At 36.4% G+C, this 17,337-nt stretch overlaps 1 protein-coding gene across 3 annotated transcripts in view; it reads right to left on the reverse strand.

Moving 5' to 3' along the window:
• The window catches only part of LOC108970799 (esterase E4), a 41,013-nt gene that overhangs the window by 3,543 nt on the left and 20,133 nt on the right, over positions 1–17,337 (reverse strand). For 2 of the 3 annotated variants that reach the window (XM_018936417.1, XM_018936408.1), the window contains exons 3-4: positions 4,802–4,906; positions 48–184 (exon numbers count right to left, since the gene is read on the reverse strand). In XM_018936417.1, the coding sequence (XP_018791962.1) occupies positions 48–184; positions 4,802–4,906 (242 nt within the window). Of the gene's footprint in view, positions 1–47; positions 185–4,801; positions 4,907–13,906; positions 14,447–17,337 lie in introns of those variants that run through there. The other variant, XM_018936428.1, reaches the window with a different exon arrangement.

Raw genomic sequence — 17,337 nt, forward strand, 5'->3', positions numbered from 1 at the left:
AATGTATGTGTCAAGAGGTTTTTGGTATTCTCACATAGTCATTTTACCTCCTGGTCCCTATGGGTGCCTCGCCATAGCGTATACCCTTGAAGCTGTAGTAACCACCGCGTTCACCGGACCTATATTTCTGAAAGCGTCCTCGAATTTTGCCCAATGAAGTTTCGATTACAACATTTGTATCCTTCTGAAATAGTTGTAAAAAAGAAAGAGTTTATTAAAGTTTAGGGTGAATTTATGCCTGATTAGAAAATTCTGGTCTCTTTTTCCTGCATAAAATATAAATTTTGGTGATAAATATAGTCTTTGAGCTTTGTGTTATAATCAAATTCATGTTGTCAAAATTTTTAAACTTCCTAAGTAGATTAGATAAGTAAATGAGGACTGCAAAGTGACCTAAAGTCTATTTTGACCCCTCCTAAGTCACAACTTCTCAGCTAGCCTCCAGCTATGGAGGTGATGTAATCCCTATTTGGAAACATGGATCCAAAGGCCTGCTGCTGTGTAGTCAATTTACAGGTATTCTGGAGTTTCAGATTCTCTGCTTGACCCCTGCGCCAATTTCCTCCGATGTTTTCGAGCCACTTGACTATACTACCCCTAAGCAGTAGCTTGAGAGCGGAATCATTGCATTGAGCCTTACTGCTCCTAAGTAGCTTAGATATAGTTTTGATTTCACTTAGTATTTTCTAGGTCCGAATCTCCTCTATAGTTAAACACAATATTGACGGAATGAGAAAATAATTCTGCGATTGTTTTTGCAATGAATACCGTTATCTCATATAAGCGAAGTTGGAATGCTGAAATAATAGTCATTGACGTGTAATAACTATCCAATAAGTTTTTCGAACAGAGCCTAGAACTCATCAATGATCCGGAACATATACTTTGCGTTTTTGCTAATACTAAAGAAAACTGTATCAATTTCGAGTTCCATTTCGCGACTCAATTTTATATCTTTTTGACATCATGCTATTTACATATCAAAATAAAATTGGCGCGCCGTGCAATTTTGTAAAAGTTAGTAGGTCAATTTTGATAGTGCTACGCATTCTTAGACGAAGATCTACCCACCATTAAACCAGCAGGTGTTTGCGGCTTAAAATTCTTGCTACCTTGACTGACTTAAATGTAGAAATATGATAGTTAAATGTATAACTTGAAGGCCAACCACAAATTTTCATCAGCAAGAACTTTTGGCAAGTTATTTTCTTACAGTCAGGCGAAAAGTTTTGTAATGTTTTAGGAGAATTCTTTCCTGTATTTTCGGCAACATTTTTATTTTATTTTCTAGCAATCTTAAAAAGAGATTTCAGATTCAAACTATGATTAGAGATGGCAACAGAGCTCTCCTACTTCACTACCACAGAAATTCAATAATTTTAATCAAAGATCATAATTTCAAAAGAGAAGAACAATAACCTTGACGAATCTTTGGATTCGTGAAATTGCTAAACAAAGAGTTGTCGAATTTTTAAAACATTAACTTATCACTTCACTCTCGACAAGACTTATCCCTGATGGTTGTTTCATCGACTTTTTAACTTAACATTTTTATGGAAGAATTCATGAGCAGATGTAGAATGTTTCACGAACATTTTAGGCTCCACCATTATGATAAAGCTGTCGTGAGCCCAAGAGAAAAAATGTTTTTAATTTTAAGAAAATGGGTTCAACTATTTAGAGCTTCTAAAGTATGAAAAGACAAGAAGTTCATTACAGCAACTGCTTAATGCCGTCAGAAAGTCAAGTAAACCAAAATATTTACTTTTTAAACAATTTAAATTTAAAAGGGCTGCTAAAATTTTAGAGCTACTGTGTTGATTTTAAAATTCTTGACTTATTCGGACCAAGGCAACGAACCTCCGAAAATATGTGGTATGCAACAGATGCTAGTGTAGTGCGCGTGGTTAGAGCGACATTTTAAACTTGCAACTTGAACAGCATTTTTGGCTAACGGTGTCAATGCGCCTTAAAACTTATTCCCATATGCACTTGTGCTTAAGCTTTGCTTTTTTCACTTGCTTGTTCTTGCGAGCCATAGATGGCAAGTAAATTTGACGAACGACATAGCCGAGTAGCTTGGCATGTGACCACAGATTGAACGTCTGTTCTAAGAACACGGCAATCAAAAAAAGAAAAAAACGTTAACTTCGGTTGCATCGAAGTTATAATACCCTACACGAATACAAAAAATTCTTTGATTTTGAAGGTTAGTTGGTATCGCGCCTGTATGTTATAGTAATTCGATCTGAACAATTTCTTCATATTGTACCTATGTTTTAAAGAATATATCATATTGTGAAGATATTTTCATAAAATAAAAAGGTTCCATAGAAGAACTTAATTGTGAGCACCCAGTTTTTGTGGTGGTTATACGCTAATTGGTCCAATAAAGTAAAAAAGAACTGCTATGATCGAACTTATAAATTACAACAACTAAAACTACTAAAAAATAGTAGCCAACACAAATAAAAACACTCCGCTTCCATTTTCGCCAGTTCGGTGGGATGTCTGAAGCTATGCGCTAACAAATGTTTAAGGCTTGACCTTCCAAATGTGGGAAGTGTTGCGTTGTTTCCACCTTATCTTCTTCCACACAGTTTCTGCAGATGGCGTCTGGTAAGATTCTCAACTCTACAGCGTGGACGCCAATATGGCAATGGCATGTTACAGTTCCACAACATAACGATTCCGCAATGGCCTGGCACCCATAACAAATCCACCCGAATATATTAATAGCGAGGTTAGGGACACCTCGACCAACCCTGAACGCACTGTTAATGAATTCAATCCTACTATACTATACTATATCGCCTCTCTACCTGTACTTGAATGAATTTTCACTTCTCTGAAGGAGGCTGCAAAGCGGTGCAGTACTGCTACCTTAATGACTGCAACCTCGGCTTGGAAGACTGTGCAATAATCAGAAAGTCTGAAGCTAGAGTAGGCAGAGAGCTCTTGATACCAAACTCCACCAACATTCCCCCCAAGCTTTGACCCATTCGCAAAAAATATATACTTGTATATATTTTATAGAGTATCCGGAGTGGGACTCGAAATATTATACTAAGTACTTGAGAAATTTATGAGATCCTAGGTTTGTCAGTAATTGTGAAATATTGAAGAAACTCAGTTTAGAAGTTCAATATTGCTATTTTCAGGACAAAGTCTACATCTTAAATACTGCAATTAATGTAGACATTATTATTATTATTATTATTATTATTTTATTTTTAGTGTTTCTGCATAAAGAATAAGATCACTGAAACAGGTAATCCAAAATAAATACTTGAGACACTGCATGTGATGATCTTTTGGTTATCTCTCACTAGGTTCCTCCTTTTGTCTCCGCTACATATTGTTTCATCCTGTTAAAGAATTTCTTAATTTAAAGATTTATATCAAAAAGTTCAGCTCAATTTGACTCTATTTTTACAGTTGACAATTCAGTCCATTGCACAGTTAGATCTATGCGATAGTATTGTTAAAAACTGATTTGATGGGATCCGCAAAAGTTGCTATTGAAGAATATCTCAATTTACTCTGCCACAATCAACGACGTGGTTTTGTATGAGAACTAGTTACGGTTTGACGAAATTGCTACGAAGAAGTTATTGATTTCAGTTGGCGGATAGGAAAGGAACATTCAAAAAATAACCCATATATACTATCATTTATTCACGTCTACCGTGAATGGCATATTCTTCAAAGATTTCTTAAAATTTCATTTGATGAGCAAGTTTTCAAAAGCTGAAAAAATTTTAATTGTTCAAGGTGTTTCTTTAATTCTAAATATCAATCAACATCACAATCGACAGCCGAAAGCGTTACAAGGTTACATCATAGATTTTCGCCGCCCACTAGAACCAAACCCATTACATTTAACATGCTTGCACGCACTTGTCGAACAACAATTGCATACACAAGAGCTACGAGTATGAATTGCCTTCAATTATGTGGAAGTTGCTCCTCAATTTCAATTTCTTATGGCAAAAATGTCAATTTTAACTACCGTCACACCTCTCTGTTGATTTACGTGCTTTCAGAATGGCCAACTGTGTCAAGCAGCAGCAGCCAATCAACCAGCTACGCTTAATAAAATATTCTCAAATGGCAACCAAACGACTGTAGTGACTTGACAATTGCCTGAAGCACTAGAGTGGGTCGATTGTTTTTCTATAAAATAGCGTGTACGGTAAATATTCTATGGATTATTTTGAACAACTTTACTTATGAGACTATGGATCTAAAACCGTTATCAAGACAGTGAATCTTAAGGCGAAGTTTAAAAAATCTGAATAAACGCTTGTATGGGGGATATGTTGTATAGTTTTTCGATCTGATCGATAACAACAAATAATCAATAGTAGATCAAATTGCACCCACGTATTAAATTTCATTCGAATATCTCAAAAAGTGAAAAATTTTTATAAACACTATTCTATTTTTTTCGCTCCCTGTAAATCGACCCGCTCTAATACATACATATAGGTATATATTACTGAAATTCAACTATAATTTAGCAGCAAATTAACTTGGTTGCGAATTTTTCACAACTTATTTGTTGTGTGCCTACTTTTTGTCGTCATCATTCTGTGGCGAAGGTCACTGTTGCCGTTGTTGGAATGCCGTAATGGCTCCAACGGGCTCGTTTTTGTCGCTTGCATGCGGTTGCGGTTGATTTGTAATTTTTATTGCGAATGGGCATTTTCACACAAATGCGAAATATGCTTCTTGAAGATTTCCTCAGACCCTTTATTCTTTGTTTTCATTTTGGTTGTCTAATATTGTATTTACTTACGCGTAGCGAGCGCACCACCTCTTGAACGACGCGCATCGCACGTGACGGCAACAGTTGCACCAGCGAGTTGGGATGCGATGTTAATGTCTTCCATGCGGTTGACTCCTGCAAAGTCGAAATATTTGTGATTACAATACTGCAAGATCAGGTATTACAAGTATGCATTTCGATATTTTAATAATTAAGTTAATTATGTATTAGATATCAGATATATTTATAATTTTTATACTCATGGAAGATGATGCTAAAGAATAAACTAAACGATTGTACGTATCACCTAAAACTAATCGAGATAGATATTGGGTTAGATTTGTTATATATTATATAAATGATCAGGATGACGAGAAAGCTGAAATCCGAGTGCTGATAACTACCGCTACTGGAAAAGGAAGCGAAGCGTATAGGTCTGGTTGCGAACAAGACGAAATATCTTCAGTCATCAATCAAACAGTCGTCGCATTCGCGACTTGGCTCTCACGTCACTGTTGGCAGTAATAACTTCGCAGGCATAAATAATTTCGTCTATCATGGAACTAGCATTAGCACCGATAACAACGTCAGCTTCGAAGTGCAACGCAGAATAACTCTTGCCAACAGGTGCTACGAATACTTATGACTGAGTAGGCCATTGAGAAGTAAAGTCTTGGCTCGAGGAACAAAGACAAAATTCTACAAGTCACTCATCATCTAATATTGCTTGTACGAGCATTACGAGGTATGGCGACGTTGACATAGTTCAGTGAATTAAGAGGCAGCCGTTACGCTGTCTAGGTCATGTCGTCCGAATGGATCCAAGCACTCCAGCTATTTGAGTATTCATCACAGTAGCCGCCGGGGAAGAAGAGGAAGACCCCCACTCCGTTGGAAAGGCCAGGTGAGGAAGGACCTAGCTACAGTTGGAATATGTACTTAGCGCCAAACAGCGAAAAGGATGAACGCCTGGTGCGATGTCATCAACTCGGTTATAATCAGAAGTATTGTATGCGCCAATACAGAAGAAGATATCTTTCAAACCAATAAATCTATATCCGCCAAATTTACAGAAAACAATTTGTTTAACCTTTCTAATGATAGTACGGAAATAGACGAAATTGGTTCCAATAAATTTGAACGCATTCGTTACGTTTTCCACTATCAACGCCAACGCCTTGATGTGGTTAGAGAGTAAAAAATATTCGATTACATCCGAACGCAAGACTTCCTTATTTGTTTTTTTGTTAACTAGTTTTAGTTAGCATGAGTTCCTGGAAACACCTTCGCCCGTTGAGGGTTTTTTGAAAAAAGTGTCTCCAAAGCTTGGACCAGTAGTTGAAAATTGAGACTTTTTACGTTTTTATTTGTAGGTGTAAGATTTGATTGAAAAAAGATTTCTTTGTTTAAATAGAAGAAATCTGTGATGTTTCATTAATTGCGAAAAGAAAATCTTAGCATACGGAAAAACAGTTGGATTCAAGAAGTCTGCCGTTGGGGATTTTTTGAAAAAAAAAAAATTAATCAAAAACGCTGAGAATATCAGAATGGAGATCATAGCAGACCTTAGAACTGAAATCATGGACTTGGAGGTCTGGTTATAACAGATGGAACAGTAAATACGAACTAAGTACCAGCCAATACTTAAGGAATATTTAACACCTTCAATTGGAAAACGCTTTTCGCAAGACAATTATCTCATCTTTAATGATGATTCTGCGTCATATCATCGTGCCAAAAATGGAAGGTATCAATTTTTTTTTCATGCCTGCAGTTTACAAAAATTATTTCATTAACAATACTAATTGTACCGAAATACCAAAGAAGTGACCCAGTACCATAGTTGAGTTGGTTAAAACCGTCGAGGATGTCTTGTATAACGAAATCGCAGCACAAACATAATGCATACTTTGACATAGAATAGTTATAGAAAGTGAAGGAGGCTCAACAAAATATTAATTTTAATATTTTTGGAGATTTAGACGATTAAAAACTATTTAAGAAAAGATAAAAGTTTTTTCATTTAACTTTATTTAGGAATATAATAAGCACACACAATATTAAACATCAAAATCTAAGACACTTGGCCGAAAAAATAAGAAAAACCATGACTTTTGAACTGTCCGGATTTCAATTTTCGAAATTGCATAATAATAATTTTCGAATTTGCTCAAATTCGAATTCGAACATAAATATTTGGACTTTGGTGGCTTACTGCGAAAAATGGAAAATTGATTTTTTACTTATGACTCAATCTAGAAAAATATTATTTTCAGGTAACTTTATGGTGTATTGCATGTATGTAATTAGATAATTGTCTCTTTCGAAACTAAGAGCTTACTGCAACGGTAATTATCAAATTATATGGTTTATAGCGGTTTTTGCAAACATAACCTTGACATTATCTAACTCAAATTAATGCCACTAGATTACATATCAAAAAACAATTAAGCGATTCGCATTCAATAAAATTTTATAATTGTCATATAGAAGTGCAGACATGGCGTATGAGTAACCAACAATTGCAATTAGAGTAAACAGATTGGCATGAATTTATTTATGTACATATGTAACGGTATCTACGTGCTGTATACCAACGAGTCAGCTGCTATAAATACTCGTACATACATACATACACTAATATGTCGCAAAGCCTGAATGATAACCCCAATAGTGTTTTGTTGCGTCTGAATGAGTTAATTGCTTGCCGGCTGGTTTACAAGTTTTAATCTGATCTAAAGTTCAGTAAATAAAATTTTGTCTCGTTTAAGCCGCTTTGTACTCCAATTAAAATCTCATAAATTTCTCACACATCTTTTACCGTTGATTTCAAACACTTCGTGCACTGCGCTTTACAACTTCATTTTATAAATGACGAAAATACTGGTTTTTATATACACATACATATGTATGTATATACCATTATAATACTTAAGAGTATACATATACATATATAAAATATTAACAAGTATATTTATGCATTGCTATGTAAAAACGAAACGTTTATTCACAGATACACATACATATGTATGCAGCTACACACCACCAGCCTCTAATTTTCTCACATTGCATGTCACACAATTCTTCTTCGCTTGCAAATTAAACATTTTCAAGTTCAACTTCAGCTGTTAAGCATTGTTTTGTCATCAGGTTTGGCCATTTACATAGTTTAGGTAACATGAATATACCATGCATGCATATGCATACACATGTACATATGGATGAGTGCGATCTCGTGCTCATAGCGCCCTGCAGACTTCCGAAGTGTAAATGTTTGGCTATTATCAATGCTGTACACAAGCATTCGCTAAAGCTTCGATAAACGCAATTTTTTTTTTATCAAAATCGCCGATGAGTCTTTCCGCATATTTTGATAAAGCGTCTGTGCTTTTCCACAATATTTCGTAAACGAGTTCAATATAACTGAACTCAATAAGTAATGTCTTTGAACTTTAGTTGTAGAAATTTGCATTTAGCATACATTTTTTCCATAAATCTTTGACCTGGAAGTGGGCACACATTAATATTATCTAAATAGATACAAGTTTTGTTTATTTTCTGAATTTAATTAGATTATTCAAATATTATATTACTGGTGTCCTACTAAAAGCGGATTTAACCATCGCAGCTGTTAAAAAGTCTTCATTTTAATTTTTTCAATTAGCCTTCTAATATTGGGTAAGTCGATCTTATAGCTAAAATTGCATAAAATAAAAAAGGTATTTAGACATACATTTCCTCTTATGTATGTTAGTACATAAGTAGATCAAGTTCTTAAAAACCCTTGAATATATGATGATAATTTAGCAAATGTTTAAGTAACTCTAAAAAATTGTCGACCAAAATGGTACATATTTGTTCATTTATTTATTAGTATAAATATAAAAAAAATTAGTTATTATAATTAGAAATTAGTTTGATTAGAAATACGAAAAGACCTTTTCGACTACCCGTTACTAAACAGAGACTTCACTATCAATTTTTAGCTGAAATATTATTAGACCATTTCCAGCATACTCTTAACTGCAAGAATGCACTAAGCTCACTGGAAGTTAAGCCTCACCAAGACTTGATCTGGGTTCCCGGCTATAGGGACATTTTCGGCAACGAAAAATCAGACGAGTAGGCAAAGGCAGGAGCTTTCCAAACGAATCCGGGATAGAGTGATATACCAAGCCCGCTAAGATCGATCAGAAAGAGCTTAATATACAATTTCAACAATTAGCAAATAATAGTAGGGAAAATATAACAAAATGCACAGTCAGCGACTGCCATTCGACGCATACGGTTGTTCTCTCAGTGTTTTCGGTGTCTACTTTGTACAGCGCGCCTACGAGCTAATTCGTCTCACGTGTTTTGCAATTTACTTTTTCTTCTTTCTATAGTGATTTTTCTAACTCTTCAATACAGTCAACTGCAAAGGTAAATTTTTTTCAAAATGTCCCCTGGTGGGACCTAACTGGGAAATAATCGGTTCGCCCTGTTAGATTCTAGTCTCGAACCAAAAAGAAAAAAAAACCAAAGCGACAAAATTTGACCTCTTCCCCACTCTACCAACAAAAGCAAAAGACCATCCCAAATATTTGGTGGTAAGTGCGACAGACACGAAYAAACCTCTAAACAAATACTCCCGTTTCGCAATCCATAAAGCCTTRTTAAACATAAGCTCTGAAATAATAAAAATCAGCGAGCTACGGGACGGAAACCTACTTCTTCTTGTGAAAAACAACATCATAGCCAAAAAGTTCACGTCTAYAAAACAACTATTAGGAGTTTGCAACGTCAAAATTGACTTACACAAAAATCTTAACTCTTTCAAAGGAACCATTTACGCTCCTTGCTTAAATGACGTTCCTGACGTAGAATAGTTGAAAATCTGAAGGAACAGGGTGTGTCGTCCATCTTCAAATTCCCCAAGTATGTAAATGGTCAATCTGCTCCGAGCGAAGTAGTCCTTCTTACATTCGACTTGTACTACTTACCGGAACAAATCGACATCTCGTGGTACAAAACAAAAGTAAGACCTTAATATGCTAATCCCATGTGGTGCAAAAACTGCCAAGTTCTTGGTCACACCAAAAAACGTTGTCATAAACGTATGTATGTAACATATTAAACAACTCAACCAACAGCATGAAATAAAGTTGATCGAGATAGCTGCCGCTTGAACAGATCCTTCATGAACATTTGGGTATGTGAAAGTTTTATACTTTAAGTGGGTGCCAGTTTGGTACTACAGTGACATTACCTTATTTTTAAACCTGAATACGTTTACGAAAGAAATCTCTGAATGAAAAGCAACACAAGCCTTGATCATCCGAGAATAAACAGTGTTAAATCGAAATAGGTCTAGTAAACTTTGGAAATTTTTATCACATGCTTCAATTGTCTCATTGGCGACATCGCTAAGACACAACACAGTTTTATACCTGTCTGTCAATTACTTCCTGATTTTGATGTCAACTAAATTGTTTGTTTCGCAGTACCATATTTTGTTTACTATGAGAAGAGATTGTCAGGCGTTTTTTAAAATTAAAAAAAAAATTACCAAAAAGTTTGCTTGACATTTTATGTATGGAATGGAATGACCGTGGGGCCACCACTTTATGACGAACACAAGTATTTGAGCGGCACAAAGCATGTAGTGAAGGTAGTAAAGTCATTGAAAACATCTTAAGAGTCGTCCATCCACCTTTGTTAATGACAATAACATCATTAAAGTTAAAGAAACATTGCTTAAAACCGTCGTGTCGGTCTCAAAGAGATAGCAGATGATCGCAACATCCTTTATGGATCGACTCAACACATTTTGGTTAATGTTTTGGTTATGTATCGAGTCAATGCTAGATTCGTACCAAAAGACATGAATACGAAGTGTGTGCAATTTTTGAATTTTCGAGAGTTACGTATATTCGAATTTCGAATTTTTTGTGGTGTTATCTTGGTACTCATATCTCTCATTTATGCCGACAAGCTCGGCCATTTTGAATGTTCATTTAATTGTTGACAGCTGCTTTGCTTGCACGTGTTTTGGATCGTCTTCGATTTTTACGTATTCAAAAAAATGGATCAAAGACCCTGTATCAAATTTTTTGTGAAAAACGAAATTAAGGGCGCGGATGCATTCCGAATGTTGACTGTGGCATACGGAGAAGCTACCTTGGAACGAAGCAACGTTTATCGGTGGTACAAAATGTTTTCAGAAGGCCGAGAAGAAGTGACAAAAATTTGCTTTTGCACCACGATAACGCCCCTGCTTACACATCTTTGCTTGTGCGCGACTTTTTGGCCAAAAACAACACACTAATGATGCCGCAGCCACCGTATTCCCCAGATCTGGCCCCCTGTGACTTTTTCTTGCTCCCTGAACTGAAGAACCCCATGAAAGGACGACGTTACACTTCACTTGACGAGATAAAGACGGCATCGAAGGAGGAGCTGAAGAAGATAAAAAAAAATGGTTTTTTGAAGTGCTTCGAAGATTGGAAAAACCATTGGCACAAGTGTATAATATCTCATGGGGATTACTTTGAAGGGGACAAAATATATATTCATGAATAAATAAATAATTTTTGAAAAAACACAAAATTTGCGATACTTTTTGAACACACCTCGTATGCGAACACGAAACGGAGTCTCTCTATCAGAACTGGAAAATTCTCTTCGGGTAACACAAAATGAGTACATTGAGACCATTAAAAGTCATTTGCTGAAGGCACTGAGAAATGTGTATTAAAAATGGGATGGACCTATTTTCGAGGCGATATAAAAGTTTGTGTTAAGATACGTGAACATATTGTTTTTGTTAGTTCGGTTGTTTTTGTTAGCAGCTCAGTGTTTCTTAAGTTGAAGCCTTGAAAGTTGAGAAATATATCTCGTCTCATCTGCCTGAAGGCATTTGCAAAGAGGATGTTCCAGCGTCGTATACTCCTCCTCACATGCTCTACATTTCGCTGAATCCACTGTTCCCATTTTCTGAATTTGTAATCTTAAGAGTAGGTACCCTGTGTTGACCTTTAAAATATTATTAAACTCTTTTTGTCCCAGAAGTCGATGCTTTTTGGTCTATTTATCACCAATATCACCCCAAAGCAACCTCTAGGATCCACTGCTTCAAGCAAGCTTTGAAGTAGCTGAATAGTGAGTGATGTATATTTGATATACAACACGCAAACACAATTGTCTTTTATTTATTTAATAATTTTTCAAAAAATATTAGATACCATATATTATATTTGTTAATAAAAAAATCAAAAATCCCAAAAAAAATCTCAAGTGTCATCACCATAAAAACTAATGACTGCAATTAATTTGAGAATTAAAATGTGCATTTAATAACTAATAATTGAAGAAACCTCCTAATATGTAAGCTTTAAAATTGCATTATGCATAATTTAATTCTACAAAATAACTGTAATTAGTAAAGTGAAAACCTACCTACAACTTTAGCTATTTGTGCACATATGTAGCAGATGCATAAGTTACTGCATAATTTACTAATATTAAAAATAAACAAAATATAAAAGCCATTTGACATGCACTGCCACTTCCGCATTGTGTGAAAAAATGTTTTATTCAAAATCCAAGCGCAGCTCAAAGACATGTTGAAAGACAATGAACCGCAGCGCGACCAAAAGCGCAAATCAACTTTTTTACCTCAAAGCCAAATAAACAACAATAACAATAACTAATAATAATAATAAATTAATGACTGTTGTTTGCTGTTATTACACCTTTGATTTGCTGCAACCCGTGCGTAGCAAAGCAAACATACTGACACACATTTCTATATACATATGTACATATTTGTACACTTTCTCGGGTAGACATAAAAATGCGCATCTGTTGCATATGCCCTGTAGGAAATTCAATATATATACAGAGAGAAGTGCGGTTCATGGCGCAGGAGCATAGCTTCGTTTTATGGGGTCCGAAGTTTTGGAGCCAAATTTTGTTCAACGATGAGGCACATTTCTGACTCAATGGCTATGTAAACAAGTCTAATTGCCACAATTTGGACGAAGAGCAACGTGAAGATATCCAACAGCTGCCATTTCATTCAGAAAAAACAACAGTTTGGTGTGGTTTGGCGGGCCGTTGGAATCAGCGGTCTATATTTATTCAAAAATGATGTCGGTGAGAACGTAACCGTCATTGACGACCGTTATCGCACCATGAAAACCGATTATTTGATGCCTAAAATTGAAGTTTGTGATCTCGGCGACATTGGCTTCAACAAGATGGATAGAATCCTTCGGCGAGCAGATAATTTCACGTTTTGGGCCGGTCGGTTGGCTACCAAGATCGTGCGATATCACACCGCTAGAAATTTTCCTGTGGTTATTTGTAAAGTCTAAATTCTATGCGGACAATACTGCTTCGATTCAGCCCTTGGAGCAAAACATCAACAATATTTCTGCGTTTTTTCTTTAAAAGAATAGGGAACCGCGAAGTGGAACCTCCTCTAGATCAACTTAACACATTTTGATTAATATTTTGGATATACTCCAAAATATTCATACGGCTCATTATCGGGCAACATTCGTGTTCGAAGCTCATTTTCGCACCCATAACACAAACATACTGACACTTAAAACATAATAACTTCATTTCGAATAGATGAAATGTCATGATATTCTCTCTAGAGAATCGATAAAGATAGCAGACTCTAACGCACCAGTTGATATATAGATGACGCCACCAGGTGGCGCTAGATTCCTGTTTACTTTGAAAAGCAACTTGTAAAGCGTGTCCATGCTAGAGTCGTACCCAAGAGCCCAAAATCCTTTGTAAAATGGCGTCAATGATTGATAAAATAGTTAAGAACCCTGTATTTATCAAACGCATAATTACAAGTGACGAGTTGTGGGTTTCTGAATGTTAAACTGTCAAGGAATGACCTAATGAATGACTTCAAAATTGAAGAAAAATCGAGGAAAAAGTAAAATTTGCTGAAAGCTCTGGTAATCCGACTCAAATTTAAACAGTTAGTAAATCACATTGTTAAGTCCAGAGTGACTAAATGGGAAAACCCCTCAATACCAGCTAGTAATAAAGTTAACTGTACTAAAGTCGAACCGGTTAGCAATTAATGTTTTTAGCCCTGCAGGGTCATACAGACACACGCGTATTTACCTCCAAAGTGTTGGTTGCCGCGCGTGCTGCCACAATGGCTGCTGGCATCAGTTTCGCTTTAAGCCTTGTGATTCGTCGCGACGATTGTGCTCGATCGACAGCAGCATTTATTGTTGTTGTTATATATGCCGGTATTTTTCTAGTGCGCATCGCTGCTCTTGTTACTATTGTTGTTGCGGCATTCATAGCACCCGCCGTACTAATTCTAGGTTGCTCATACGCCGATGCGACGCCGCGCTCTGTCGACACTGGCTGAACTGTTGTTGTTGTTGCATCTGTTATATCGTTACGTCCTCGTTGCTCGGTCATTGGCACTGTTATGTCGCTTTCTGTTGGTTTTGAACTCATTATTGTTGTTGTTGTTGTGGCAATTAGCATCAACTGTTCTGTGATTTGCGTAAAATTGGCTTCATGCGCCGCCAACTCTCGCCCCAATCGCCGGCTGGCATTCTGCGACGCAATGGCGAACACAATAAGACCGCTCGCCGCCACAATGACAACGGTCACAATAACATAGTCAGCAATGCAACGGTATTTCATATTGAGTGTGACGATTGAAGAGCGCGCCGAGTTGAATGGTTCGTTAGATAAACGGTGCTGGCGCACGAGTGTCGCACGAGTCGATTCGCCAATTGAACACTTTGTCAGTTCAGCCAGTTTTGTGGTGAATTGTGCTCGGCTGGTCACTCGGTCAGCCGGTTAGTTTGGTGGCACACAAAGTCTGCTTGCAGAGAGCGTAATATGCATGTGTGTGTTTATGTGTGTTGGTGCACTTTATGTAACACTGCGTTACCGAATACAACGATCAGTTGCCGTGTATATATTAACTTTTTTGCTGGCGCTCAACTTTTTAACCCTTTTATTGTAAGTTACTGCACTTTTTCCGTTGCATAAACGGGTTTCTTCGCTTTTCACTTCCGCTCACAATTTTCCAACAATTTCACAAACGGCAAATTCACTTTTCACTCTCGATTTCGCTGCGCATGCGCGTTTTGGCCACACTTCAACTCCGTTACTCGCCTGCGACTAAGCGGCCATCAACGGAGTTAACTCTCTTACATAGTTGCCAAAAGCTGATTGCTTGCGCCTATTAGTAATATCACTACTACCAACGCCTTATTTGCAGATACAGTTTTTATTTTCGTAAATGAAATGCTGCCATTTGTTATTGCTGTTGTTGGTGTTGCACTTTTTGCAGTCTACTCTTTGAATGCATACAATTCATTATGTAAAACATGCAACTGTAAGAAATAATCTCATCGTCTTGAGCGACATTTCAGATACGAGGGTGCGTTCAGAAGTTTTCGAACTCAGAGAGTAAACTTATTTTTGAATTTATTTATTGGGCCCGACTAAGTAAATACTAAGATTTATTTGCCTTAAGCAATATTTCAGATGCGAGGGTGCGTTTGAAAATTTAGCAACTTGGATAGTATACTAAATTTTGAATACATTTATTAAGCCCACTAAGTAAATAGATTTATTTGGCTTCAGCGAAACTTCAAATACGAGGGTATGTTTTGAAGTTCGGGAACTTGGATAGTATAATTATTTTTAAATTCATTTATTACGCCCAACTAATTAAATACCAAGGTTAATTTGCCTTAGCGGCATTTCCTATATGTGCATATGTATGTATGTACATACGAGGGTGAATTTGAAAGTTTATGCATTTTGACGGAAGTCTTATTATTGATATTTTTTATTACGTTCAATCAAGTAAATACCAAGATTAATTCGCATTAATTGGCATTTAAGGTACGAGGGTGCATTTAGAAGTTCGAGAACTTGGCGCGTGGACTTATTATTATGATTAACCGTGTTAATACCAAAATTTATTTGCCTTGGTGAACATTCCAGAAACGCAGGTGCGAGTAAACTCGGAGAGTTGACTTTCTATTGGTGAATTAATTGTTTGACTACTTAACTTCGAAGAAGGGAGAAATACCTTGCTTACTTATGAGGCAATCTTTCGAAAAAAAAACCTTTCTTTCAATACTCAAAAAATACACATTATGTAGTCCTTGTACCTTGACAGTTCGCATCGTCAATGCTGTTACTTCACCTTTGTCTTAAATGATTATAATTTACTTCTGACGACGAATAAGGTACTCCATACTAATATTGTTAGGTTATGAAGAAATGCTAGACGTTGTCCTTTAACTTGAAAATACTCCCTAGTATATAGAGGTACATATATGTGTAACTCTCTGTTGGTTTGAGATATCACTTTATTTTCGTAGAGCAGATTTTTGAAGGCTACATGACTTCATTATCTCTTTACTATTGTTGCTGGTAATCTCACATGTTATTGCACTTGTAGTGGCTTCTCTGAGGGTATACATAAATTACATTGCTTTATGGCTTGAGTGCCACGTAAAATGCAGAAGAAAGTAAAGTTTTGTAATGCAAAGAGCTCGAACTATTACTAGGGTAACCACGCTGTCTTTTTAGTTTTTATAATCTGGCAACATTTGCAAAGAAATTTTGATAATTCAGATCACTTAATGGTTATTTGTAGCATTTTTAAATAATCGAGATATACAAACTAACTATTACCTTAGTAACTACTAAAGCATATCAAAGTTAAAGCTATTAAGTTTCAAACTTCGAGTTGCCATTTGCTCGTGAAATGAGAAGCACTGTACAGGTGTCCCAAGATTTCTGCAAAGATTTGGTTTGAATAGTGAGCGTGCTGGAGCAGGCTTATGAAAACTATTCCTCCCACGACGCAAAAATTGTGTTTGGCGATTTTAATGCCCGGGGGGGTCAAAAAAGGTATATTTGGTACAAGAGTTTTAAAATTCAGCTTCCTTGGCGAAACTTCTCCAAATGAGTTGAGGCTGATCGGCTTCGTAAGAGCCCGAAATATGGTTGTTTGTAGAACCAGCTTGCATCACAATAAAATTCAAATGCTGTCTCAGTTCGTAACCAGATAGACAGAGGAAATACTTCTCTTGCTGCGTTGCATGCAACAAATTGCTAGATCTTTCTAGCCACTTTGTTTGATATAAGGCACTCCCAAGCCGAACTAAGGTTTCTTAATACGGGAAAAATATTTTTTAGGAAGATATCTATCCTGATTTGGAACGATCAGTTCGTATGAGAGCTATATGTGTCGTATATGACCGATCTGAACGTTGAATTCTAAAATTGTAGAACTGCCTATGGTCCAAGATGTCCATCCATGTGGAATGTCGTAAGGATAGTTTGCCAAATAAAATAGTTTACCAGAAAAGAACTTGATTTTGATCCATCTGTTTGGATGGCCAGTGGACGGTTTGAAACTAATGAACGGCTTATTAGGGAGAAAAAGACGTGTGTAAAATTATAGATCCATAAGCCGACAGACGGGCGAATATGGGTAAATCGGCTCAGCACATCATGCGTATTTTTATACTCTCGCAACAAAGTTGCTAAAGAGAGTATTA

Source organism: Bactrocera latifrons, unplaced genomic scaffold, assembly GCF_001853355.1.
Source record: "Bactrocera latifrons isolate USDA-ARS-PBARC rearing strain unplaced genomic scaffold, ASM185335v1 scaffold_107, whole genome shotgun sequence".
NCBI classification, from domain to species: domain Eukaryota; kingdom Metazoa; phylum Arthropoda; class Insecta; order Diptera; family Tephritidae; genus Bactrocera; species Bactrocera latifrons.